General features: G+C 34.9%; 3 protein-coding genes across 3 annotated transcripts; 2 read left to right on the top strand and 1 right to left on the bottom strand.

Moving 5' to 3' along the window:
- Window positions 1-1,860: 1,860 nt before the first annotated feature.
- Window positions 1,861-3,547, top strand: LOC132041581 (alternaria stem canker resistance protein 1). The gene is made up of 6 exons (XM_059432283.1): window positions 1,861-2,157; window positions 2,237-2,463; window positions 2,554-2,709; window positions 2,786-2,971; window positions 3,095-3,276; window positions 3,365-3,547. The coding sequence occupies exons 1-6, from the start codon at window positions 2,017-2,019 to the stop codon at window positions 3,394-3,396; spliced, it is 924 nt and encodes a 307-aa protein (XP_059288266.1). The 5' UTR covers window positions 1,861-2,016; the 3' UTR covers window positions 3,397-3,547.
- A 657-nt stretch (window positions 3,548-4,204) lies between these two features.
- Window positions 4,205-8,013, bottom strand: LOC132041580 (uncharacterized). Its single transcript, XM_059432282.1, has 6 exons — window positions 7,583-8,013; window positions 6,595-6,737; window positions 5,812-5,955; window positions 5,506-5,691; window positions 5,261-5,385; window positions 4,205-4,572 (listed from the first exon to the last, which is right to left on the bottom strand). The coding sequence occupies exons 1-6, from the start codon at window positions 7,785-7,787 to the stop codon at window positions 4,347-4,349; spliced, it is 1,029 nt and encodes a 342-aa protein (XP_059288265.1). The 5' UTR covers window positions 7,788-8,013; the 3' UTR covers window positions 4,205-4,346.
- A 2,915-nt stretch (window positions 8,014-10,928) lies between these two features.
- Window positions 10,929-22,284, top strand: LOC132041582 (inorganic pyrophosphatase TTM1-like). The gene is given in 13 exon segments (XM_059432284.1): window positions 10,929-11,076; window positions 12,290-12,646; window positions 13,898-14,012; window positions 14,750-14,789; window positions 14,792-14,959; window positions 15,067-15,180; window positions 15,277-15,450; window positions 16,345-16,539; window positions 17,073-17,195; window positions 17,265-17,377; window positions 17,524-17,647; window positions 20,461-20,464; window positions 21,964-22,284. Coding segments are annotated over 12 exon segments (1,812 nt in total). The 5' UTR covers window positions 10,929-11,076; window positions 12,290-12,306; the 3' UTR covers window positions 22,266-22,284.
- The last annotated feature ends 2,518 nt before the right edge of the window (window positions 22,285-24,802 follow it).

The raw sequence follows: 24,802 nt of genomic DNA, 5'->3' as shown, positions 1-24,802 counted from the left end.
TAATGATTTTGTATCTAAAACGGCTAAAAATGCAGACTTTAAATAACAATATATGTGACTATCTAAAAAAAAAAAAAAAAATAGAGCTTCTCTTGAAGTTTGGCTTTAGGCCTCCAATCTTATTGAGACGGTCCTGCTTCAAATATTTGATCGTGAGTCAACTTGTTAAGTTGATATCTGTTTAACCTGTTTAGCTCAAAATTGAAATTGGTCTGTTTTTAACCTATTTAGCTCAAAATTTGACCACTCAATCCCGAGTCGAACTCATTTTGGAATTTGGTCAACCCATCTAATACGTCAAACTTTAGGCATGTGAACTTATTATATAAAGTTAGGCTAACTTTGACATCACTAGAATGAGGTTCTCTTATATTTAATAGAAGAACCTTCCTTTAATAAAGCACCAATAGGGAAACATGAGGGAACCCACCTTGAAAACGATAATCACGCCCAAACTTTCAACAAATGAAAATATGTAGTACTAGTATTTTAGTAAAGTCAAACTCAATTTTAATTAGACATGAAGGTATGTAGAGAAGAAAGAAGGTGAAATTTTTGCGACAGCAACGGCGCGCCGCATTGAAAATATACCGAATTCATTATTTAACTTATGACTTTATTATCATGAAACTCGAAAAATCTTAGTAATTCAGTTGATGACTATCTAAATTTTTATTGCGTCAGTGAGAATTTGATTCCCCACCTCGTAATTTCTTTCCCATTTTCGTCTCTGATATTTTATATAATAAAAAATAAACACGAAACTTCAATTTTGACTTGTGTTAGGATTTTAAAAAAATTTATCACCATCAAGAATTATGATGGTATGGGTAGGATACCTCCAACCTTAATTAGAAGTTGCCAATTCGAGGCCTGGGTATGAGAAATCCTGCATTTAATTGCACGATTTGCCCTTCAAATGGGTTGATTTTTTATTTTTCCTCTTCAAAATCGAACTATCCACCACTTTAAGGACCCCAATTTAACTAGGGGAAAAAAATGCAAGACCCGAAATCTTGATATGAAGTATTTCCCTCTTTAATGGCCCTCATGCAAACCAAATTCGGATTATTGGGCTGCCCAATGCAAGGCAAAATCACGTATTTGAAGAGTTGCTTACTTTTTTTCGGAATTTTTTTTCATTTTTTAAAAAAAATAGTGTTTGGCCATGAAAATTCCAAATACAACTTGAAGTTGTATTTGAAATTTAAAAAACAAGATAAACTTGTTTTTCATTTTTTCCACAATCAAAACCTTGTTGAAAAAGTACGTTTCATCAAAAAAAAAATACTATGTGCAAAAACTATGGCCAAACACAACTCCATCTCCAACTCTAAAATTCCAAAAAAAAAAAAAGTGAAATTTTTTTTGGTTTCTATGGCCAAATGCCTACTTAGAAACTCCATCCGACAGATATCCTAGACTAAATTTAGGACAATGTCATGAATTCCCAAAATTGGTTATTTTTTGCATAAAGTAATTTGATAATAACAAAATATTACCCTCTCTGTCCAATTTAAGTGTCTTACTTTCCTTTTTTATAAATCCCAAAAAGTGTGTTTATTTTTATATTTAATAAGTTTGACAATTCAAATATCATACGCACAAGTTTATAATTACAAGATTCGAAAAACATTTTAGTTCATTATACGTATCTTTAATTTGAGATCACAAGATATAAAAGTCTCTTTTTATTTTTTAAATTCCGTACCTAATCAAATGTTGGACAGTTTTGGATTCTTCGTCTCTCATCAATCAATCTTCTCGTGCTACCTTGTCCTTTCCACCCAATTGCGACTAAAAGTTGTATTTTTTTAATCAAAAGACTCGACCCGCCATATTTGATTTTTCAACTATAATATTCCTCAATCGAAACTTCCAAGACACATCTCAAACATAATCATGTCTTTTCCTACAAATCAACACTCTTTACACCCTCAGCAATTCAAACATTTTTTCTTCAATTCATTCTAAACAACAAACAAAAAAGAAAAGTTCATTTCAGCTGATTTGAAAATGGAAAACCTGTATCAAGCCGCTGTTTCAGTTGATTGGGATAAAGAATCTTTCCCAGAGTATCAAGATTTGATTTTTCTCATCTTTTTTGCTCTCTTCTTCCCCGTCGTTCGAGTCATATTCGACAAATTTGTTTTCGAGGTAAACAAAACTCTATCTTTTTTTTGGAAATCTGAGATTGATTTGGATCCGGGCTTATATTTTTTTACCATGATGCTAGGCGTTGGCTAAGCGCATGATCTTTGGAGCGAAAGCGATTGTAAATATCAATAGTCGTATAGAAAGGAAGAAGATCAACAAATTCAAAGAGTCAGCATGGAAATTCATATATTTTCTATCTGCTGAGTTACTTGCACTTTCTGTGACTATTAATGAGCCTTGGTTTACAGATAGTCGATATTTTTGGGCAGGACCTGGAGATCTGGTTTGGCCTGATCTGAAAATGAAGTAAGGTTCTTGACACTTTTTAAGATATAATTTGTTTATATTTGAATCAGGAAGATAATGTTTATAACCTGATTTATTCAATTATGGCAGATTAAAGCTGAAATTATTGTACATGTATGCTGGAGGGTTCTACTTATACTCCATATTTGCAACGCTTTATTGGGAAACAAGACGCTCTGATTTTGCTGCTCAAATTGTTCATCACTTAACAACAGTAACACTCATCGTATTGTCTTACATATTCGGGTAAAACTAAGAGAAGATGGAATTCTTTTCCAACAGAAATGTGGTAGTGTTAGTTTTGAACCATTCTGTTTTGCAGGTTTGGGCGTGTTGGATCAGTGGTTTTAGCTATTCATGACGGAAGTGATGTACTTATGGAAATTGCGAAGATATCAAAATACAGTGGCTTCGATATGATTGCTGATATTTTCTTCTGTCTTTTCGCGTTGGCTTTTACATTACTTCGTATAATCTGCTATCCCTTCTGGGTAATCCGTAGCACTTGGTGAGTTCCTATCAACTGCAATCACCATTAATCACAGTACTAAATTAATTTCTTAGAAATAAAGGAGTAAAGCGCTGCCTAGATAAATCAAGATTTCATTATTTCTTTTTCAACTGTGTGCAGCTACGAACTTTTCTTCATAGTAGATGTGCAGAAGGAACGGACTACTGGAATCATACTTTACGTTGTGTTCAATGCAATGCTGATATGCTTGCTGGTTCTTCACATAATTTGGTTTAGACTCATAGTACGGATGCTTGTGAACCAAATCCTATCGGGCCATGTTACTGATGACGTTCGAGAAGGTAAAAGAACCCTACTTCATTTGATCATATATACTTCCAGCCTGACAGCAAGCTTGTGATCTAACACTGCATTTTTTATGATTTGCAGATTCTGAATCAGATGATGAGCACGAAGACTGATCCTTCAGTAGCTAAGATTGAAAGCATGATTATGTCGAGGCTGAGGGTCGAAGCATTCAAATATTTTGTATTTCTTGTAGAGGCAGCATCAATTTATGTTGATGAACAATTAAACATAGTTGACTATAGCTAAATTCTTTATTCCTGGCTCCGTTCATGAGTATTTGCCTGTGTGTATAAAACAAGTCACTGTTGATCTTGTGTCTATCTGAGTAGCTCTTTGGATAAACTATCAATTAATTCGTATCAATTGTTTCACCTCTAAGCCTAAACAGATAAAATTCACTGCATTTTCAGCTACTCAGCCAAAAGTACGAGGGACATCTGAAATTTAACAAAACAATTATACAGGAATTTTGCTCCCGGGATATAAATGAGCATGTTGAACATTAATGCTGCTAAATTTCCTTGAACAAAGCCATTGAAAGCAAATATTAAGTATTAACGTCATTAAGCAGGAATAGGTTTTTGAGATGTAAACGGAGTTTTGCTCAATCATGATAAAAGTGTACACTTACTACTTACTAGTTCTCGAAATAAGCTTCTAGAAAAATAAGCACCATAAGGGATGTTGTTTGGTACGGAGGAAAAATATTTTCCTCGTACGAAACACACCCAACAGTGCTGCTTTAGTTAACAAAAGAGTGGATGATTCACCTTGGACTAAAATATTTTCCTCGTACGAAACACACCCAAGAGTGCTGCTTTAGTTAACAAAAGAGTAGATGATTCACCTTGGACTAACTAAAAATAATACAGTAATTGTAAAGAAAGAACATATAATCGCCAAAGCTTCTTCCCACAAATATAATCTAACCAAAAGCAACTCACATCTCAACAGGGAAAAGTCAAGAATGAATAGTAACTCTGCGGTATATTATGTAATAAGCTAAATGATGCTATAAGATGATTCACCCGTAAACTAACCCAACAAATCGTGGCCTATTTTTTCAATGGGAGAACTTTGAGATCAATTTGTCAACATGAATTATGATATCATCTATGCGAGGTCGAACTGTTCCCTGAGGCTGAAGCATCCATGTCACGAATTGGTGAAGGGCTTCTGGATATGGAGGTTTAGGCCCAGCTGGCCACTTTATCTGTGCATTTACAATAGCCAACTGCAGACTTCCACCAGATTCCCCAAGTGCATATTCAAAGGGAGATACTCCATACCTGCAATAGAGACGACGAAAATATTTGGTTACTTCTTATTGATAGACACCACATGGAAACCACTTTCATGATCAAAAGATATCTCGATCCTTTGCAATGCCAAAGATAGGAGACAGCAAAAGATAAAATAAAATAAAATAAGACGTGTTAAGAGTCCCACAGATCCATGGGTAATTGGTCTCCATATATGGACTTGGACAATCCTCACCCTATGAGCAAGCTTTTGGGGTTGAGTTAGGCCAAAGATCCATTCTTTACGACATGAAAACAGAATGAAATATTAAAAACTTGGTCTCTAACATGATAAAGTAGTCTCATTGGAAAAAGCAGGGAGCTCTATTTGCAGTGTAAGACCAACCCCTTTTACTTGAGCAAAACTTGTTATTTACTATCTGGTTTTCCCATCGATTTATACTTTGGAAATATCAGCTCCAATTACGGGCAATTTGCACAAGACTGCAGAATAGTACAAGCACCAAAATACTAATACTATGTGCATGAGCAGCCGGTGCAAGAAATAGGATAGTTGAACCAAATCTTGGACAACAACTATCAGCTGTGTACTGGACAAAGGATTTTACTTTCTCTTACACAGGAAGACAACTATCAGCTGTGTACTAGACAAAGGATTTTACTTTCTCTTGCACAGGAAGCTTCAAGTATTAGAAAGAGCTGAGAGTATTCTTACATTATTGCATATAATGTACAACCTAATGACCAGATATCAGTTCTTTCGTCAACATCACACTGGCTCGGGCAATCCCATAATTCAGGAGCTCGAAAGGGTGCGGAAACGTGCTCAGCTGCCCATTCCTGTAAAAGCAATAGCATTGATGAAAACGTTCTGTCAGATATTTTCAAAAGAAGGACTCTATTAGAAGTTTATAGGCATACAAATAGCAGGAAGTATGTATACATCTGAAAAAAAATTACCTGCAGCTGCAAGGCCTCTGAACGAGAGCGGATTTGCCTTCTCGCAGGACGTGTACTTCCAAAATCCATTAATACTGCAAGAGGTGGCTGTCCTTTTCTATGAGTTAAAAGGACATTACCGGGTTTGACATCATTATGTGCATAAGGAGGGTCAAAGGTATGCATATGCTGGAGTCCTGCACAAAGCTGCATAACGTTGTTTCTTAAAATACATTTCTAGGCTCGAGAGTTGATTATATCCTCCCACTATATTCTCTCAAAAATCCAAGAAACAGCACATTTGCAAAAATACTGGTCCTTATTCACCTGACGAAATATTTGAAGAACATCCGAAGTGGAAAAGAATTCCTTCTTAGCTTTCATGGCTGTGGCATTATCTAGTAGTGTCCCATCCAAATGAACCGGAAACAACAAGTAAGCTTCATGCTTCCAGGATTGATCTGGTCCGGCCTATCCAACAGAGTAAGATATTTAGATAGAATATAAAGGGAATCAAACATGTAGTAGAGAAAATGGTCCAAGGAAGACAGAAATCGGCAGGCATATAGTTTGCAGTACAGCTATATAAGCCTATAACACAATTATAACTTGCCTTTTTATAAATGACAACTGAGAGTTGCTCAATAAGCGGAGTGTGTTAGAAGAGCAATACCTCACCACCTCATGTGTCCCCCCCCCCCCCCCCCCAAACACACACACAAAAACAACCCAAACACCAAAAAGGACAAAGGAAGAAAAGGGAAAAGAAGAAGGGTTGGGTTTCTCAAGAAGAAAAGTAATACAGAGAAAACTTGCTTTCTAATCCACATGATCGTTCAAGCTCTGTTATAGTATTTAAAATTTGACCATCGTTTAAAGAACAGTGAGCACTATCTTTAAGAAAGAATTCAGCTCCTTGGAGTACATCTAAGAGTTCCTGAAAGGCAATGGATAAGATAACTTATCATGGATGATACTGCAGTCTAAATTTAATTTTCCACCACCTAGTTGTGCAAAGCCTTCTTGTTCACACAAAGCATAGACTTGAACATCACTCATCAGTGATTACTAACAAAAGAGATCAGAACTCAAGGTGCCTGCAGCAATTACCTTGACTGCAATGATAGCATGATCAAGGAGAGGAAGCAGATTGGGATGAGTAAATAGAGATGAAACACGGATCTCCTCTTTCACCAACTCCAACTGTTCACTATTCTGAATAAGAACCTTCTTCATGGCATAAGTTCCATCGTCTGTCCATAAAGAGAGAGATTTCAATATTTCCTTACAGATTAAAAGAATATGAATGCAATTATTTTACACAGGTTCAAAGGCAGCTTATTCTTTGCACTTCCCTTTTCCAAAGAGAGATTTCATGAATCACTTCACACTGGGCCAATAACTACCAAAGAATGACCTACTGACTGGCAAAAAGAATTGAAGCACCACTTTCAGTGAAAATATCATTAACAACGGAAAGAAAGCCAATCAGAGACCCAAAAAAAAGGAATACCAAACCCAAAAGCTCCTAATGTTCATTCCCGATACTAAAAAACATGTAATAGAGTTCAGTTCTCTTGGTATGTTACTTTTTCTCCAAATGAAGAAGTTAGGGGTTGGGAGGAATATTTTACAAACCTACAGCGAGTTTAGGGCAGGTCATTGCAGCAAACTATACAAGTGCTACGGGAGTATACAAGTGCTACGGGACTCCAATACGCCTCTAGTAAATAGAGAATTTGAGCAATCTTTGCCAAAGCACTTGTAACATGAGTGATCACAAAGATCCAAAATTTGAAGATGATCACCATACATATACATATAATGATACTTCAATCCAGGAAAAATAAAAAAAAAAGAAAAGCGCGGAGTGCAATGCAATTAAGAGCAAACACCCCCAACCCCAGCAGCTGCTCGCAATTTTGCGGACAACCAAGTGGAACCAACAAATCGCATAAAATTGGAGAAAAGGAACAAAACCCATTATGCACAAAGCTGAGCCAATTGTCAGACCACAAGTACAAATATTAAAAACTAAGCGTTAAGGTGAAATTATGAATTTAACTATAAGAAAATAGAGTTGAGAGAGTGTGTGTACCAGATATGTGAGAAGAGTCCTTGAATTTCTTGGAAACGCCAGGGTTAGAAGGGTCAGATATGACTTCCTTGACGAGGAAAACGTAAGCGAAACCACCCTCTCCAAGCTGCCTGACGATTTTGAAGCGATTATCATTGATCCAAACATCACCACCACCATTAACGGCGTCGTATAGAGCATTCAACCCCGAAAACGAACACCCCATATCTTCTGTGATCAAATGGTCAGCTCCTCTTACCTTTCAGTCTTAGATCTCACACACTCTCCCTCTCTTAAAACCCTTCTTTTTTTTTTTTAATAATCTGGTTTGATATATTTACGTTTTCTTCTCTCTTGGATCTGCCCCATGTGGATCTGCCACATGTGTGCCTATCGATTGAGTTCTAATTACTTTACTTACCTAGTTGACTTGCAAAGGGTGAACTCCCGATCCCATTGACGTTATACTTTATACTGTGTTTTATCTGTTTTCTCCTTGCTACTTGCACTGTCGGTGGCTTTGGTTGAGGGTAAAGATGTCAATGTGAAGGTCTAGTTACGGTGAAATGAAATCCGAATAACTGAGTTTTTGAGACAACTTCCTTTGATTCAAAATAAGTGCATTTTTCAAAGTCCAAGTTGTTGATTTAATTTTTCCAAAGTTTTTCTTCTTTTTAATAGTTTTTTTAAATCTCGACATTCACTATTTCAATTAATTAGATTTCTTAATAGGTGTGTCACATCCCAAAAATTCAATTATTTTGGAGCTGAGGGAGCATTAATTTTTGAATTAGGAAAGCTACATCATCATCTTTGGTAGTGCCAAAAAAAAATAATATGGAAATGGAATTCATATCCAAAATACTCCACAACCAGGGCGGATTTAAGTGGGCTTGAGGGTGTTTTCGGTAAAAACTTACACTATATATACAAGATAGATTTTTTATATTTATGTACATATAAATTTTGAATACCCTTAACAAATGCAAGGTTAACTCAAGTGGTCTAGAGTATTCAAAATTCACTCTAACCTCCAAGATTTGATTCCTAGAGACAACATTATTATTATTTTCGAATTTCCTGAGTGAAAATCCTGAATCCGCCAATATTTACAACAAGTTTAAATAATAATTTGTGAAACTGAAAACCAAAAATAATTTAACTTTAAATATTTCTTCAAATTCAACTGAAATGTTGTCCAAACGCACACTAATCAACTCGTTAGGATATAATTCACTTCAGATATACCTTAAGATCGTTATTTAATTTGTAAAAATTACGTTATTTGAAGTTCAAGTTCTAAACTCGTAACTTTATAAACAAACATCAACATCGAAAGTAACATCAAATTTTAAGAGTCATTTGGTTCACATAGTGATTACACTAAATTCATTGTACATGAATCGTTTATAATTCTATTATATATAAGTGTGGAAGAGGAACCAACACAGCATTGACTGCTTGTACCAAGAGCTATATAACTTGTACACTTTAACCAACTGCTTTTTTATCCACGTGGACATATGTCATAGTATTTAATATTTATTTCCTTTTCATATATAGGCGTATGCAGTTCAATTTTAATTCTCCGGCACATTTATTTCCTCCGTGCACTTTTACTTGTTCACTTTTGATTTTTCACGTTCTTGCTGAATATTTATTCTCTTCTCATATATTGACGTATGCAGTTCAATTTTAATTCTCTTACACAAATTTCTTTCCTCCGTGCACTTTTACTTGTTCACTTTTGATTTTTCACGTTCTTGCTGAGTATTTATTATCTTCTCATATATAGACGTATGCAGTTCAATTTTAATTCTCCTACACAAATTTATTTCCTAAGTGCACTTTTACTTATTTACTTTTGACTTTTCACGTTCTTTAAGAATTAATAAATCCCATGTGACATATATATATGTCATAATTTTAATTCGAATATTTATTCTCTTCTTTACTTGTTCGCACGTATACACGTATACATGCCAAATTTTAATTCTCCGACACGTATTTATTTCCTCCGTGCACTTTTACTTGTTCACTTTTGACTTTTCATACGTTCTTGTCAATATTTATTCTCTTATTACTCGTATACATGTATCTTTCACTTCAATTTTAATTCTCAGACACGTATTTATTTCCTCTGTGCAACTTTACTTGTTCATTTTTGACTTTTCACGTTTTCTTTTTAAAATATTTATTCTCTTCATATACACCCTACGTGTACTTCAATTTTAATATCTCCGACACATATTTATTTCTTGAATTTGCACTTTTACTTGTTCACTTGTTAACTTTTCACGTTCACTTAAGAATTAATAAATGAACAATAATGGTGTCAACTCATCAAAACTGACTTTTATCCCACATTCATCAAAACTGACTTTTAAATACGTTCTTTAAAAAGTTAATAAATATGAATAGATTTATTCTTCCCATATTACTTGAGATCATATTACTATATTTGACTTTTCGCGTTCTTTAAGAATTAATAAATGAAATCTTCTTCGTCCCATATTTCTTTCATTTGACATATCTTCATCGTCTCCGAATTTAAGTGTGCTAGATTTGACATTACTAAAAATATATATAATATTTTTTTATTCTATATCTTTCTTATATTATATATAAACGCCAAAAATAAACAAATTTTAATATGAATGAGAAATTACACAATCAACAATAAGTTATAAAATCAAAAAGTAATTGAAATAATTAATCTGTTGCCAAGCGTGACTAACATAATACATTTACCAGTAGAGTTGAGCATTAATTTTACCTCTTGTGTTTAATTTTACATTATAATATACACTACGTCTTTTGTATAACTTGTGAGGTATTAGCAATGCAGAGTTCAGTGAATATCAAAATATGTGATTACTTTTTATATGCTCAATCAAATATTTTACAAGTTTGAAAAATCTCATGTTTGAATTATTATTGTTAATGGCGATATTGGTTAATTTTATTGACATCATTAATCTTATCATTAACTAGCAAGATGTTGGATTTGCATAAAATAAAATAATTTATTATTACTATATAACCAACACAACATTTAATTGACAGTATTAAATAATAACCACATTAAATTATATAAAGATTTGCTATATAAATGAGAAATAGAATATAAAATAAGATTATGAGTATGAGATGTGCAATATATAACAAGTTAGAACTTAATTATCCACACAATAATGACAACTTGTACATTGCAATCTTGTCATAACTAGCCGATAAACCAAACAAGCCCTAATTGCTTCTACGCAACGGTACAGAGTACAGGGTGCTTGTTCTTTTTCTTTCCCTCCTTATTCTCTAATGGAGTCCACATGTTTCTTTGGCATGTCCTACAGCGACGGGCAATGACAAAATAACCAAACAAACTCTCAGTCCACTTTGCTATATTCTTCTTCTTCTTCCCGTTCGGTTCACTTGGACTAGATAAAAACAAATCAACCTTCTTGCAAATTTCTAACGCCCTTTAATTTAATACTTGTCTTTTCACTTGATCAGAGGTACGAGGATTTTCATAGAACTTTTTAATTCACGTATAAATTGTTTGGTTTAGCATGCAGTTCCAATTTATTATTGAATTTGTGATTGAGATTTCTATTATCTCAAAGTTATCTACTTTCTGATTGATATTTGGAATTAGTAGTTCACTGTATCAACTGACACCAGGAATGAGGAATTAAATCGTATGGAGTATATAGTCATATTTACCATGAGTAGTTTCTTTTCTATGGAAGCACAATCTTGCAGTTTCATTCTTAAGATAGGTAGCTAGCTTAAACTCTTATTTGGAATCTTCTCTCTTTGGAATGATGAGAGAAATTAACTCTCTCTGATCCAATTGTTTCACTTTCACTACTTAGGGTTAATTTGACCAATTTTGAGTGCTAAAACTAGTCATTTTTTTTTTATTGATCATTTGAAAATTAATTGTAGATAATTTTTAAACTATACAAAAATTGCTCTAATTTACCATTTTCTTCTTAAATAACATTAGAATATTAATCAATTCACCAATTTCGCGTCACTTCCAAATCAGTGAGGTTGGCCGGAATCCATTTTCGGAGATTCATCATAGTTAAACTATTTTTTACGCCGTTAGCGTACTAAAACCTTTCCTTTAACTAGTCTGAGGACCTGCTATGCTTTGCGACATAATGGAGTTAGAATGACAAATAATATGTTGTAAAATATTAACTCAAGGATCATTTTGGTTTACTATCGGGAAGCAAAATGTAACGACTATTTTGGGACAGAGTAAGTTGCCAATTAGTGGTGTGGTATGCGTTGCTGGAGTATCTCCAATTCTCTGAACTGCAAGCTGAAAAGTGAGATGTAAAGTTCAGTTGTTGCTATTTGTTGTAAAATGCATTACTTCAACCTCCTTGATAATGATTAAATGATCTTTCTTTTGCTTTGATTTCATCAAGGGCTGCTTTGACACCTCATTTTTCTCATGATCAGTATCATCTCAAGAAATGGTACTTTTACTTGGTATCTGCAGAACTTTAATTTTTTGTTTAAAGCATTCCAAACAAATACAAAAGTTGAAACTTTTTCTTTGTGGATGAAATTCTCTTGCAGATGATGTCGGATATCCTATTCCTCCTAAAAGACGTTCTGCCGTGTGTGTGTGGGGGGGTGGGGGGGCGGCAAGACTACTCTGTTTGGATTGAAGTTTTTATTTAAATTTCTTATTTGCATCTTAATTTGCAGAATTTTCCAGCTATTCAATGGCCCAGGATATTCTTTCCAACGCTGATTCACCTCGAAGAAGATCGGGCCTATTACGAGATCAAGTTCAATTGGTAAAAAGAAGCAACTCTTCTCGTTATGAGATAGTCCCAATTCAAGATCAGCTATCATTTGAGAAGGGTTTCTTTATAGTGATCCGTGCATGCCAGTTGTTGGTTCAGAAGAATGAAGGAATTGTACTGGTGGGAGTCGCTGGTCCTTCGGGGGCTGGAAAGACCGTTTTCACAGAAAAGATCCTGAATGTTATGCCTAGTATTGGTATCATAAACATGGACAACTACAATGAGCCCAGTCGTATCGTTGATGGAAACTTTGACGGTAGTCTTGCTTTCGGTCTTTGTAATAGGTTATTACGTGAAATAATTTTGCTGATGTCTATGAGTTAATTCTTGTAGTGACCTTATGTAGCAACTTTATTTATTATTTGCATCATCTTCACATAGCAACTGCAGACTTCTCATATCATCCAAATGGGGAAGGAGATTGCAAAAACTAGGATTCTTAGAGAAGCATGCACAAATACTCGTTTATACTGAAAATTGCATTGAGGATATATATCCATACACTTATTATGTGTTACTACATATTGTTCCTTTGCTGAAGAGAGAAAATTTAAGAGATGATTCTGATGGTAATTCTCGTAGCTGTATTAATGTGATCATGAATTATAAGAGTAAAATACTAACAAGGACCACTATTGTCACAGCTAAAGCGTGGCCGCTGTTCTTACATGACAGAAATTGAAAATGCAAAAGTATCAAGTCTTCTTGAATTAATGAATAAATATTGGGTGCTAGCCAGTTTCTCCAATTGCAGATCTCATTGCTCCTTTTCTTTCAGGGATTCTGATTGATTTGTACAGCTGTCACCTCTCCTTAAATTAGTTTTTCAGTTTAGTTCTTTTTTAGGTGAAGACTGTACATGAGTCTAAATCTCTCTGGACTCTATGGATGTTGATTTGGGAACCAATCATCAAATATTTTGCTAAAAGTGTTAATATTTGTCTCATAAGTGGAATCGTGTCAGGGTATGCAACTTTAATGCTTTTTGCACTTCTTTATCAGAAACTAAAATAAACAGACGAGTTTCTTGGTTTAAGTTGTTTTCATCTGATGGAAGGTTGAGCAATAGAGTTTTAAAATACTCGATTATAAACAACTCTTGAAAAATCTTGATAATTAGCTGTCTCTATATCAGGATCACTGAAGGCCTTGTGCATAAGGTGTTCCTGTAGAATGCCACAAAGGATCATTAAGAAAACAATGCACTTTTTTTTTTTTTTTTTTGAATTGAAAACTACCTTGCATTTTGGATGTGTGTGTCTGCTATAAAGAATAAGCAGCGCAATTTGATTGAATGTTCTTATAGTTTGAGATGTAAATTTCAGTGTGTGATCTTGTGGAAATGGTTAGGCCATATTTAACTGTTTTGAATCACGTCAGCATATCGGTTTTATTCTGCTTTAGTTTCTAATTGTTTTCTTTGGCCCCACCTTATGCTGTGCTGTGACTAATGCAATTTAAGATGAAGATTTGCAATAACTTTTATGCTCTGGTATTTTTGAAACAGATCGACAGTTGACTGACTATGAGACTCTACTCGAGAATATACATGGGCTGAAAGCGGGGAAGCCTGTTCAAGTTCCTATATACGATTTTAAATCAAGCTCTCGCGTGGGTTATAGGTCAGTTGTCATTCTTCTTCTCTCTATTCCTGCTATCCCCTTGGTGCTAGGATTTTTTCTTCTTGTTGTTTTATATTCCTTGAAGAAAAATACTTGTTGTGGAGGGGGAGAGGGTTTTTGTGGTGGGGTTTAGCATATTTTTAAAAATTACCTATACTGCTCATTAACCACTTTGATATTTGAAAGACACTAAGACCTCAGTTTTCTTTCTACGGTATGTGTGTAACATTTGACTGAAGCACACGAAAGACGTTGCATATCATTCTTAATCTGACCGATATACAATATCTTTTCGTGTGAAGTTTTGCTCATCATTTGTCGGATTTGTTTTGTGAAGAGGACAGAGAGTTGTGATTTGGGATCAACCAGCATGGTCCCCCCCGCCTCACCCCACCTGGTGCTTGATTACATTCATGACCTGATTCATACACAATCAAATGAATTGGTGAACACACATAGAGATCTTAATAGAGGATCAGCAAGAGGAATACAAAGAGTTAATAAGATACATGAACAGAGACAAAAGAAGCTAAGAAGACAATGGTGTAAAGAAGAGGGGCAGGGACCTATCAAAATACAATGAAGGGCTTTACATAGCAGAGATTCATGGAGGAACATCTGAAATTAATTATCAAGAACCGTTTCCGATAAAATATTTTATTTCCTTACTTGCCAATGTAAAATGGACATCTACTTGTATCTGATCCCATAATTTATTTGGACCATTGATTTGACAGGACACTAGAAGTTCCAAGATCTCGAATTGTTATAATTGAAGGGTTATAATTGAAGGGATATACGCCTTGAGTGAGAAATTGAGGCCATTGCTAGATCTTCGTGTGTGTGTCACTGGTGGAGTGCACTTTGACTTAGTGAAACGGGTTCTTAGGGACATCCAACATGCTGGACAAGAGCCCGAGGAGATAATCCAACAAATCTCTGAAACGGTTCCGTCTCTGTTATTTTCAAATATATTGAAAATATATCTAATTCAAATTTCCTTATACATTTTCAGCAGCTAAGTACAGTGATCTTTATGGCATTCTTCCAACAGGTGTATCCTATGTACAAAGCCTTTATTGAGCCTGATCTACAGACAGCTCATATCAAAATTATCAACAAGTTTAACCCGTTCGCTGGATTTCAGAACCCCACATATGTTTTAAAGGTCTAACATTTTGACCTTTCTCTCTACGTTCCGTTTTCTATTATGACTATGCAAGCACAACTTTTGGGACTGATGAGTTCTAAATATATTTTACAGTCAACAAAAACTGTGACTGTAGACCAGATCAAGGCTGTGTTTTCAAATGAATACAAGGAAACTACAGAGGAAACTTATGATATTTATCTCCTACCTCCTGGTGAAGATCCTGAAGCTTGCCAATCATATCTGAGGATGAGGAACAAGGATGGAAAATACACTCTTATGTTTGAGGTGACCTATAAGTTCCTTGTTTACATGCTGAGCATATCAGTCAGTAATAGTCGGGCTACTTGTCACCTAATTTTATCATTTTCAGATGGTAAACTTGATTGATATTGTTTAAGCTGCTTGGGTCTTTCATATCATCTATTTGATCGAGATGCATCAATACCATTGATGAGCAGCAAAAATGCTGTCAGCATGTACTGTCGGTCATTTGCTGTATGCTGAATGAACTACCTTTAAAATTTCTAGGATCTACTGGTTATAGAGCTTGCTGGAATATCTTTAAGAAATCTGGCCCTGAGGTGTACCATATGATACAGCAGAAGAAATGTAGCAATCAATCTAATATATATTAACTCCTTTTGAGTAGAACCCTGCTGTTTTGTCATATATATCTGGACACTAAACCATAGAACAATCTATCGTCTGACTACCTTCATTTTTGACATTTTTCTAATATGACATTATAATTTAATTTCTCTCCATCCTGCTCTAGCTAGTTGCATTCTTGTCTTCCCCTGGTAGAGCATCCTGCACCCTGTATGGAGACAAGATCTTTTAATACCAAAATCATGGATAGATCAGATCGTATTTGTCTTTATAATGTGGACGACCTGACTCACTTACAAGGAAGATACGTAAGAGGAGAATCCAAGTTCATCTCTCACCTAAACTCAATTGCTGTGTTTCAGCTTGTTATTCTGTTTGCTACATTGCTATAAATGAGCAGTCAAGACCTTACAACTTTGGAATTTATTTCCCTGCTTCCTAGTTTGGGTACACTATTGGTATCTGTTCAATTTTTAAAAGCTTTATTGTGAGGAATGTCAAGAAATAGTAATCTTGACGTTGACACTAATAATCTTGCATCTTCTGAGGATTTTCATGTATTTATTTCAGGAATGGGTTACAGATAGTCCCTTTATTATATCACCAAGAATCACCTTTGAGGTCAGTGTACGACTTCTTGGTGGGTTGATGGCATTAGGATATTCAATTGCAACCATTTTGAAAAGGAGCAGCCACATCTTCTCTGATGACAAGGTTTGTGTGAAAACAGATTGGTTGGAGCAACTTAATCGTCACTATGTTCAGGTATGACAATCACAAATTACTAAATTGCTCTTATCTTATTTTGAATCATGATTTGCAAATGAGAATTTCTTTTGTCTTTTTATCTATCCGTTGTTTCGAGAATATGGGTTAATTTTATTAATCTGCTGGATGCGACTTTGGTTTTTGGGGTTGAGACAATTGTAAGGATTGTATTTAGGAGAAATATCCAGTTTGGATACCATGCTTGCTCATCACTATCATTCAAGTGTTTATCTCAAAATCTTTTTTTGATTTAACATATTATAAACGTGGAAGCATGCTGAAAAATGAAGTAAAGGGTAAAGAAAGAGTTCCCTAAAACCTCAGTTGAAGAAGTTCAACAAATATTAATGAAGAATTTTACGGAGCTATTTTCTGATGAATATGTGGGTTAATTTTTTATTTTCCCTTTTGCTGAAGACCTAAGGAACACAGAAAAGTCTGTTAGAAAGAGCTTCCCCTTTCTCAATTCTGGCATTGTTTAGCCTGAGAAACTAATTACAATTATTATTTACGCTTTTTTGCTTATGAAGGTGCAAGGAAGAGATCGCTTACATGTAAAATATGTTGCTGACTCTCTGGGTTTGGATGGTTCATATATTCCTCGCACTTACATCGAACAAATTCAGCTGGAGAAGCTTTTAAACGATGTTCTGGTACCATAAATTCTAATTATATACCAATTTTTCCAATGTTCCTGGTTCTCAGTATTACAGACCATGCAGGCATTGCCAGCTGATCTGAAGACAAAGCTGAGCATAGAAGATGATTTTGTCTCAAGCCCTAGAGAAGCTTTGTCCCGAGCCTCGGCAGATAGGAGAACAAAGTTTCTAAATCGGTAGGTCAAAGGCTAAATTGTTATCTAATGCTGAAAGTATGCTATATGTATTGCACCATTATGTGGATGTTTTTACTTTTGCAATCATCACCTACTTATTTCTGCGCTGAAAAAATCATCATCTGTTCGCCTGTAACTATTGGCAGCGGTATCTCACAGTCATACTCAACACAACGAGAAAAACACCTGTCCAAGCTGACAAAACTTGCGGTTAATAGTAGAAGATATGATGGGAGAACCCCTGATTCTCCAGCGCCAGTGGCTAATCAGGTAATTATTCGGAGAAATAGGTTCAATTTTTTGTTAGAATTTGATGTCTCCACAATTCTGGCAACATAGTTAAGTTATTTTTGGTTCGTGAACTGATTTCCAATTTTTTCCTCTGTTCGGTGTTTTCTGAAATTTCTCTTAGAAAATGTTTTCCTATTCAGGGCATTTGTTCGACATAAATTGCACAAGTTTAGCTCTAATATAATATTTTAATTCAAGATAGATCATTTTTGAACACCATTAATTGATTTTCTTTTATTTTGGGAATAAAACCCTAAACCCTAAATCCTAAACCATTAATTGATTCTCAATTGCTGTTATTGACACTTAAGTATATCATCACCCTTTCCTGCTCGTTCCTCTTAGCCACTACCATCATGACTCATAATCACGCCCTTGAACACAATTACAGGCTGTCAAATCTTTTGACAATTTATATATTCCCTTATATTAGAATGGTGTAAATCAAACCAACATAACCTTTGGAAAGATTTGCCTTTGCTTGGATGTTCAGTGATCGATAGAATTCTGCTGAAAGTCTGTTCAGCAGAATGAAATGAGTCCTCGATGTAGGAGTTAAAGAAACACACACTTGGATCTCCTGGTTTGCAGAATCAGCAAAGTAAGTAGACTTTATAACTTTGAAAAAGCAAGCCAAATGATGATATCCTGGCAACCGCGGGGACTGGTGGCTGAAAACATCTGCCATGATGGATCCCTTTTTAGTCCATGCAGAACAGCAAGTCTTTTTTTATGATTTACAGTAGTTTATATAGATGTATAAAAAGCATATTTGCTTTGTTTTAACCAATAAACATTGAGAAGGGGCTATTATTCAAGCCTATAAATCTTATAATCTATATATTATATAAAAAAACGAGGCAGTTCTTCCTTCATACGAGGAAAGTTAGGTGCTGCACGATGGAGTAGTGGACAATTCCCCACTAACTCCACTTCATGCATCAAAACGCCCTACGTCCCCTTTTTTCTATTAGGAACAAATACTTCTTCTTTTTTTGTTTTTTTTTTTTAAAAAAAAAAAAAAAAAGGAGCGTCACCAGTTACCACATGTTAGTAACTGCACAATTGCCTGAGAAAGGAGTCGAACTACAACAATAATCACAATTTTGCTAATGTAAGGCTAGATTAATTTTGCTTGTACCGAAGTAAACAGTCTGCATCCCTCTCTGTATGGTAAGTTGGTCAGTAACTTTTGACACATATTTTAATAAAATTATAGCTGCATGATGTTTAATTTATGGGTGAATGAAGCGCATCCACTGTTGAATCTCTTTTTTTTCCTCCCTCACAAGAGTGTTCTTATGAACCTCCGAGATGAGCATGGATTTGGGGATGCATGTCCACGTCCATTTTTTTTGCACTACACCACAATTAAAGGCATCGACACCTTCAAATACACAAGCACATTAGCACTTTCGGATATTGCTAAAAACAAAATTCTTTTTTTTTTTGTTTCAGATTTTTTGAGTGTTGATTTCGTGCGTCAACAATCCTTTTGCAGACTCAGGTACAATCTGATTTTGTGTATAATGTGATGAAATTTTTTGTCCTTGCAGTGTCTGATCAATAGGTATTAGGTAGGCATTGTTATTTTGAAAGTTTAAGTTGTTTATATGATCTTTACCACCAATGCATTTTGATATTTTAGGCATTTGCCAGTCACTAGATTATAGAAATGATGAAATTAAATAAGAAATCAGTTGCAGGAGTTGACTAAATGCTAGGAAATATGGTATCGGCAGGCTGAACAGAAGGAGAGGATTACAAAGATCAAATATTTTAAACTGTGCTTTATGGCTGAAATTTTAAAGAGCTTGATCTCCTTTCCCAGTGAAGCAGTGGTGATGAATTCTTTTTTTTTTTTTCCTTTGAAATTTTGAAAAATAAATTGTTACCATTAATTGAAAAATAATTTTTTTTAACCTTTCTTTCTTTGTGCAATATTCATAATTGCCATATGACTGTGTTGTATGTAATTAAGGATAATTATATTTTTTTCAACTCCAAAGTTGAGCTTTATTATATCATCTATAATTTATTTTGGTTATTTTGATTTAAGTGGTTTCCTGTTTGGTTGAAGAACATAAACACACTCTTTAAAATATTTATACTTAATTATAATAGCTCTAGCTGTTAAATTATAGAAAACACGGAGGGTCTTGATGTGGTTAATTATCTCAAGTAATTGAATCCATTTTATGAGTTGTTTAATTGGATGAATGAAAAGAGAGCTTCTTTCGATATAAGTAACTTTAAATTTTTTATATATATACTTTCTGAATTAATGTGGGTATTATTTTATTTATTCACTTATCTATTGTTGATGTTGTGTCTATAGTTTGCTAGGATGGAACTTTACTGGCGGCATACAATCTTTGATAGAGCATCTGGTACAGGTGTAAAGAATGGATAATAATATCGATAAAGCATAGTTTTTTTTTTCAATATCAACTTTTAAACTTTGTTTATCTGAATGAATTTATTGCATAAATGATATAAAAAACTTAAATTTATTTGAATTTGAGATGTTTCTAAAGTTGAAGGATAAAACTTTATCTAAAATATTTTATGTGTGATAATGTTAATGATATTGGATAAGACAGACCTGAACATAAATCTTTTCTAAAAGAACCATAAAATGCATGTCTAACTTTTGTTATTTTTTCTCAGGCATCACGAGGAAGCAGAAGAAATTGGCATTTGCTTTTGCAAGATTTACACAAATTCTTGCAGCTATGCTAGATTTGGATATGGAGAACTTGACATTTGCTTTTGCAAGATTTAAACAAAAGGGAGGCTCCAAAATCAATTATTACATGGTAACGTTTCTGAACTTGGGAATCAATCTTATATTTTTTTTTTTCTTTTCGTGTCCTTCAAAAATATAACCTAACTATAAAAATTATATTAACAATACACATTGTTCTATTGATAGAAAAGGAATCAAATAAAAATGGTAGAATATACTAAGACTCTATGAAACAAAAATTTCATGAAAGTAGTAATTTGCACTTGAAGGACAAAACCATTTGTACATTATTATCTATTTGTGCAGAGTCACAGATATATTACCACTTCAAAATTACAGTAATTGGATGCCATCACTTCTACCATGTTTAATCGCTCACCAGTATCGTCTTGTATCATTGTAAATTTCTAAACTTTTTACTTCCTTTAACTTTGTGTACGTGTATGGAGAATAATGAATAATTAGTTTGATAATAATCTATTGTGTAAAGCTTCTATGGCTAGATAATTACTACGAATCAATGGCGGCTGCAAGAGAATTGGAAGTCATCGCCCTCCGTATATGCATGTTTATGGTGCATATCATCTCTGAGATGCTTAACAGTGACCTTCTTTTTCTGTTTTTTTTTAATCATGTTCTATACTTTGTTTTGGTTTCGGTCTCATCAGCTTGGAGGCAATGTGTTTTATAGAAGGTTCACAATAAAAAAACAAAGTGCAAAAAAGAAAAAGGAAAAAAATATTATTAAAGACATGTTTGGAGTCCATCCACAATAGTCGCTTTTAATTCAATTCCTTTATTTTCGGAGTACGTCCACAATAATCGTCAAGTTTGTATTGCATCTATCTTATTGTGATATTAGCCTCTGGAGTATAAAAGATTGTATACTGTCTAAAGAAATTGTCTGTAATTAAGCAATAGTAGCTACATATACCATAGAAAATATTAGTCTGTAATAAGACTGGTCCCAAAAAAAAAAATGAGAATATAAAATCTGAAATATGTCACACGTAGTTCATATACATATGTTTATATTATCTTTCTCCGCTCCTTTTTTCTTTAAAACGGTCCGCGCATCGCGCGGGTACGTATACTAATTGATTACAATAACCCATTCGTTTTGCCAAAAAGGTAGGTTGATTTGTCGATATGGAGAACTTGGTGCTGGAATCTTTACCTGCAAAGAGGACTGGAATAACGTTAGTGCGCACCGGAGATACTCTAAATACAATGAGTATTTCACATTGGAGCCAAATATTCTACTTTTGTATGTTATACATTAGCTTCCAATTTAGCAAGAACAAGAAACGTGAATGCTGTTCCCTTTGTTCTAACATGTTTGTCCAGCTATATGTATGCTGTTTTTCATTTTCTGCTTCCCTGCTTAGCTTCATCATTTCTTATACCTTACAAGAGATGTCATTTTTCTAGCAGTACCTCCTACTTATGCTGAACTCTTTATAATATTTCAAACTTGCATTACTTTTTTGTTCCTTTTCTGTCTCAATCACACAAGAATTGCCTTTTAAAGGGAGCTGTTTCTTAGTTGTTTCTCAACTTTCAGAACAAATTTCCACTCTGAGTGAGCGAATGGACGAGTTTACATCTCGGATGGAAGAGCTAAACTCAAAAATATCTGCCAATAGAGTTTCTGCTAGTCAACAAAATTTGGCAGTGCAGGCTGAATCTTGCAATGGTTCCACACCCACTTCTCTTTTTGTGGCTGGTTTATGCAATGGCTCATTGACTGGTTCTCTTTTACCTCATTCATCATCGGCTTCCCAACTGGCAAGAGAATCTTCTATATTGGAAGAGGTATTTTGCGTGCTTATCTTTTCCACTAATTAGAGGCAAAGGCATGGCGAGGTGTTTGGCCAAGCTTTTAGGAGAAGAAAAAGTGCTTTTGAGTAGAAGCAGAAACTGTTTTGGAAATCTGAATAAAGTAGCTTCTCCCAAAAAGTATTTTTTTGAAAAACACTTTTTAAAAGCTTGGCTGAACACTAATTGCTACTCAAAAGTGCTTTTCAAATTGATTAGCGAGGCACAAACTGCTTCTGATCAAAAGTATTTTTTTGAACACTTTTGAAAAAAACACTTTTCCTGATAAGCTGATTTTAGAAACTTGGCCAGACAAGCTATTAGTTGTTTTCACTGCTATACTTCTGGTTAGTAGCGTCTGCGCGTCATCCTGCTGCTGTAAAAAGATCATAGAATCAGTTCAGGTCTACTTAACCAATGTTTTCAGCAAGGTGTATCAACAAAAAATTAACAGCTACTTTTGCACTTTATAAAGATCCAGTGTAAAGTATCATTTGAATGCTGATATGTCTAGGCTGAATGCAGGAAAGGAGAAATCTCCTGAACTAGATGATGGTGGGAGTGGATTTGCCCCTCGTGATGATGATGGAGGCGGAGGCGGAGGTGGAGGTGGGGGTGGTGGAGGCCATTGGAAAGGTAGCTTCTTCTTTTTCGGGTTTCTTGCTTTCCTAGGCTTATTCAAGGACCAGGAGGAGGAAGGACCCTATCGGGACCAACGCAGAAGATGAAGAAAACCATAATACTGATGCATAGAAATCAAAATGCTGTGCACTTAGAAATGGACATTCTTTTCAACAGTTCCTATAGCCTGGATGGTTGATAAGTTGCTATCATAGCCTTAATTTGTTCGAGTGGTATAATGTCATGCTTCTCAATATTTTTTGTCCGAGTGGAATGCGATGTAATTACACAGTTATTTTCCCCTTGATTTAGAGATTGTATATATCCAAGTTAGATGGGGTCAAATCTCACGTCTTACCATCTCTTTATGTAAGAGAGAATGTTCATTGCCCACTTTTCGATTATGTCTTTGAAAATAGCAAGTGTTCTGGGATTTCAATTTCTACAAGTGAAACCCCATGAGAGAGTCTGAAAGTGGCTATTTATGAATTTTACTCCCTCTTGTTTTCAGGTAACGTCTCCACTAAATAATCATCACAAAAAAGATATAAGCAAAAAAACAATTTTCACAAATAATTAGGGTGTTTAGAATGTATATATAGTTGAGAAAAATAGAAAAAAGAAAATTGAGCTTCTTCTTGGTCTAGTGATCAACAATGTAGAACAAAATCATAAGAGATCAGATTTCAAATTTCAACAAAAAAAAAAAAAAATGTTAAGTTATTTCTTTTAGTCTAATTAGATTCATTTTTTTTTTTTTGTGTGGAATGTCCTTTAAAGGCACTGGGTCTTAGTCGGGCGCATGGTGCACTTGTGCATGGTACACGGCGCATGGCACACTGTTGCATATTATCCAAGGTCTTGATGGGTCAATGTAAACAAAGAAGCATGGCTTCATCTTCCGCGTCATACATTCTTTTGATTTTTGCACAGAGTGGTTGTATGTATGTTGTCAACCCAAGGACCCATGCATTAGTACGCAGCACACAGTTTCCTATGTCGCTAGCATATGCCATCGGATGTGGCCTATGTCGCTGGCCTATATTGTTGCGCGCGGGCTACGTCTTTGGGTGCGACCTATGTCGCTGGTCTATGCTTTTTTGTTTACATTCACCCATCAAGACCTTGGGTAATATGCAACAGTGTGTGATATGCCGTGTACCATGCACCCAACCAAGACCCTGGGCATATCTCTATTCTAGTCCCATAATATCTTCTCAACGCTTCCGCCGAGGTTCGATCCATGGTGGTTGAGGCAAAAAGGTATTTAAATGGTCTTTAATTTTTTGCCCTCATATTTGGAATCTTTAATTTTTGTCCTTCGCCTAAAAATCCATGGGTTCGGGGTTCGAACCCCATTCAGTCAAATATTTTTTTTAAAAAAAATCGCAAGGCAGAGGTTTATAGCAAAATTAGGCCTATTCGGGCAAAGTCAGGCCTATTTAGGCAGAGGTTTGCCTAACTTTGCCCGAAAAGTTAAGCCTTAAGGTAGAAGTGAGGCAAACCTCTGCATGAATAGGCTTAACTTTACCCGAGCATGCCTAATTTAGCTACAAGCCTCAGCCTAGTGATTTTAATTTTTTTTTTACTGAGCCGAGGTTCGAACCCAAAACGGTTTTTAGGCGAAGGACAAAAATTAAAGATTTTAAATTTGAGGGACATAAATTAAAGACCAGTGCCTTTGACGGCCAATCGTGCAAATGATCCACTTAGATCCCGGGGCGCGGCACTGTTCTTTTGGGGTGGTCTTTAAATTTTCCCTCATATTGTCTTTAAATTTTGCTCCTTCAAAACCCATGGGTTCCAGGTTGAACCGCACACATTAAAATTTTAAAAAAATTAAGGCGCAGTATTTAAATTTAACATGCCTTCATCGCATACACTGCGAAGGAATACCAAAGTTTGGGCCGCATACTTATGCCTTAGGGTTTCTGATAAGTATTCGA

The sequence above is a fragment of the Lycium ferocissimum genome, unplaced genomic scaffold, assembly GCF_029784015.1.
Source record: "Lycium ferocissimum isolate CSIRO_LF1 unplaced genomic scaffold, AGI_CSIRO_Lferr_CH_V1 ctg10760, whole genome shotgun sequence".
Taxonomy (NCBI): domain Eukaryota; kingdom Viridiplantae; phylum Streptophyta; class Magnoliopsida; order Solanales; family Solanaceae; genus Lycium; species Lycium ferocissimum.
The sequence above is the reverse complement of the archived record's forward strand: the minus strand, read 5'-3'. Positions and strand labels throughout refer to the sequence as shown.

Bases quoted from the DNA above. Each gene is read 5' to 3' on its own strand.
- LOC132041581 (XM_059432283.1), top strand. From the start codon at position 2,017: ATGGAAAACCTGTATCAAGCCGCTGTTTCAGTTGATTGGGATAAAGAA. The intron at 2,464-2,553 runs GTAAGGTTCTTG...CAATTATGGCAG, and splicing joins TGGCCTGATCTGAAAATGAA to ATTAAAGCTGAAATTATTGT. The intron at 2,710-2,785 runs GTAAAACTAAGA...TCTGTTTTGCAG, and splicing joins GTATTGTCTTACATATTCGG to GTTTGGGCGTGTTGGATCAG.
- LOC132041580 (XM_059432282.1), bottom strand. From the start codon at position 7,787: ATGGGGTGTTCGTTTTCGGGGTTGAATGCTCTATACGACGCCGTTAAT. The intron at 5,386-5,505 runs GTAATTTTTTTT...TTGCTTTTACAG, and splicing joins CAGAGGCCTTGCAGCTGCAG to GAATGGGCAGCTGAGCACGT. The intron at 4,573-5,260 runs GTAAGAATACTC...TCTCTATTGCAG, and splicing joins TGTACATTATATGCAATAAT to GTATGGAGTATCTCCCTTTG.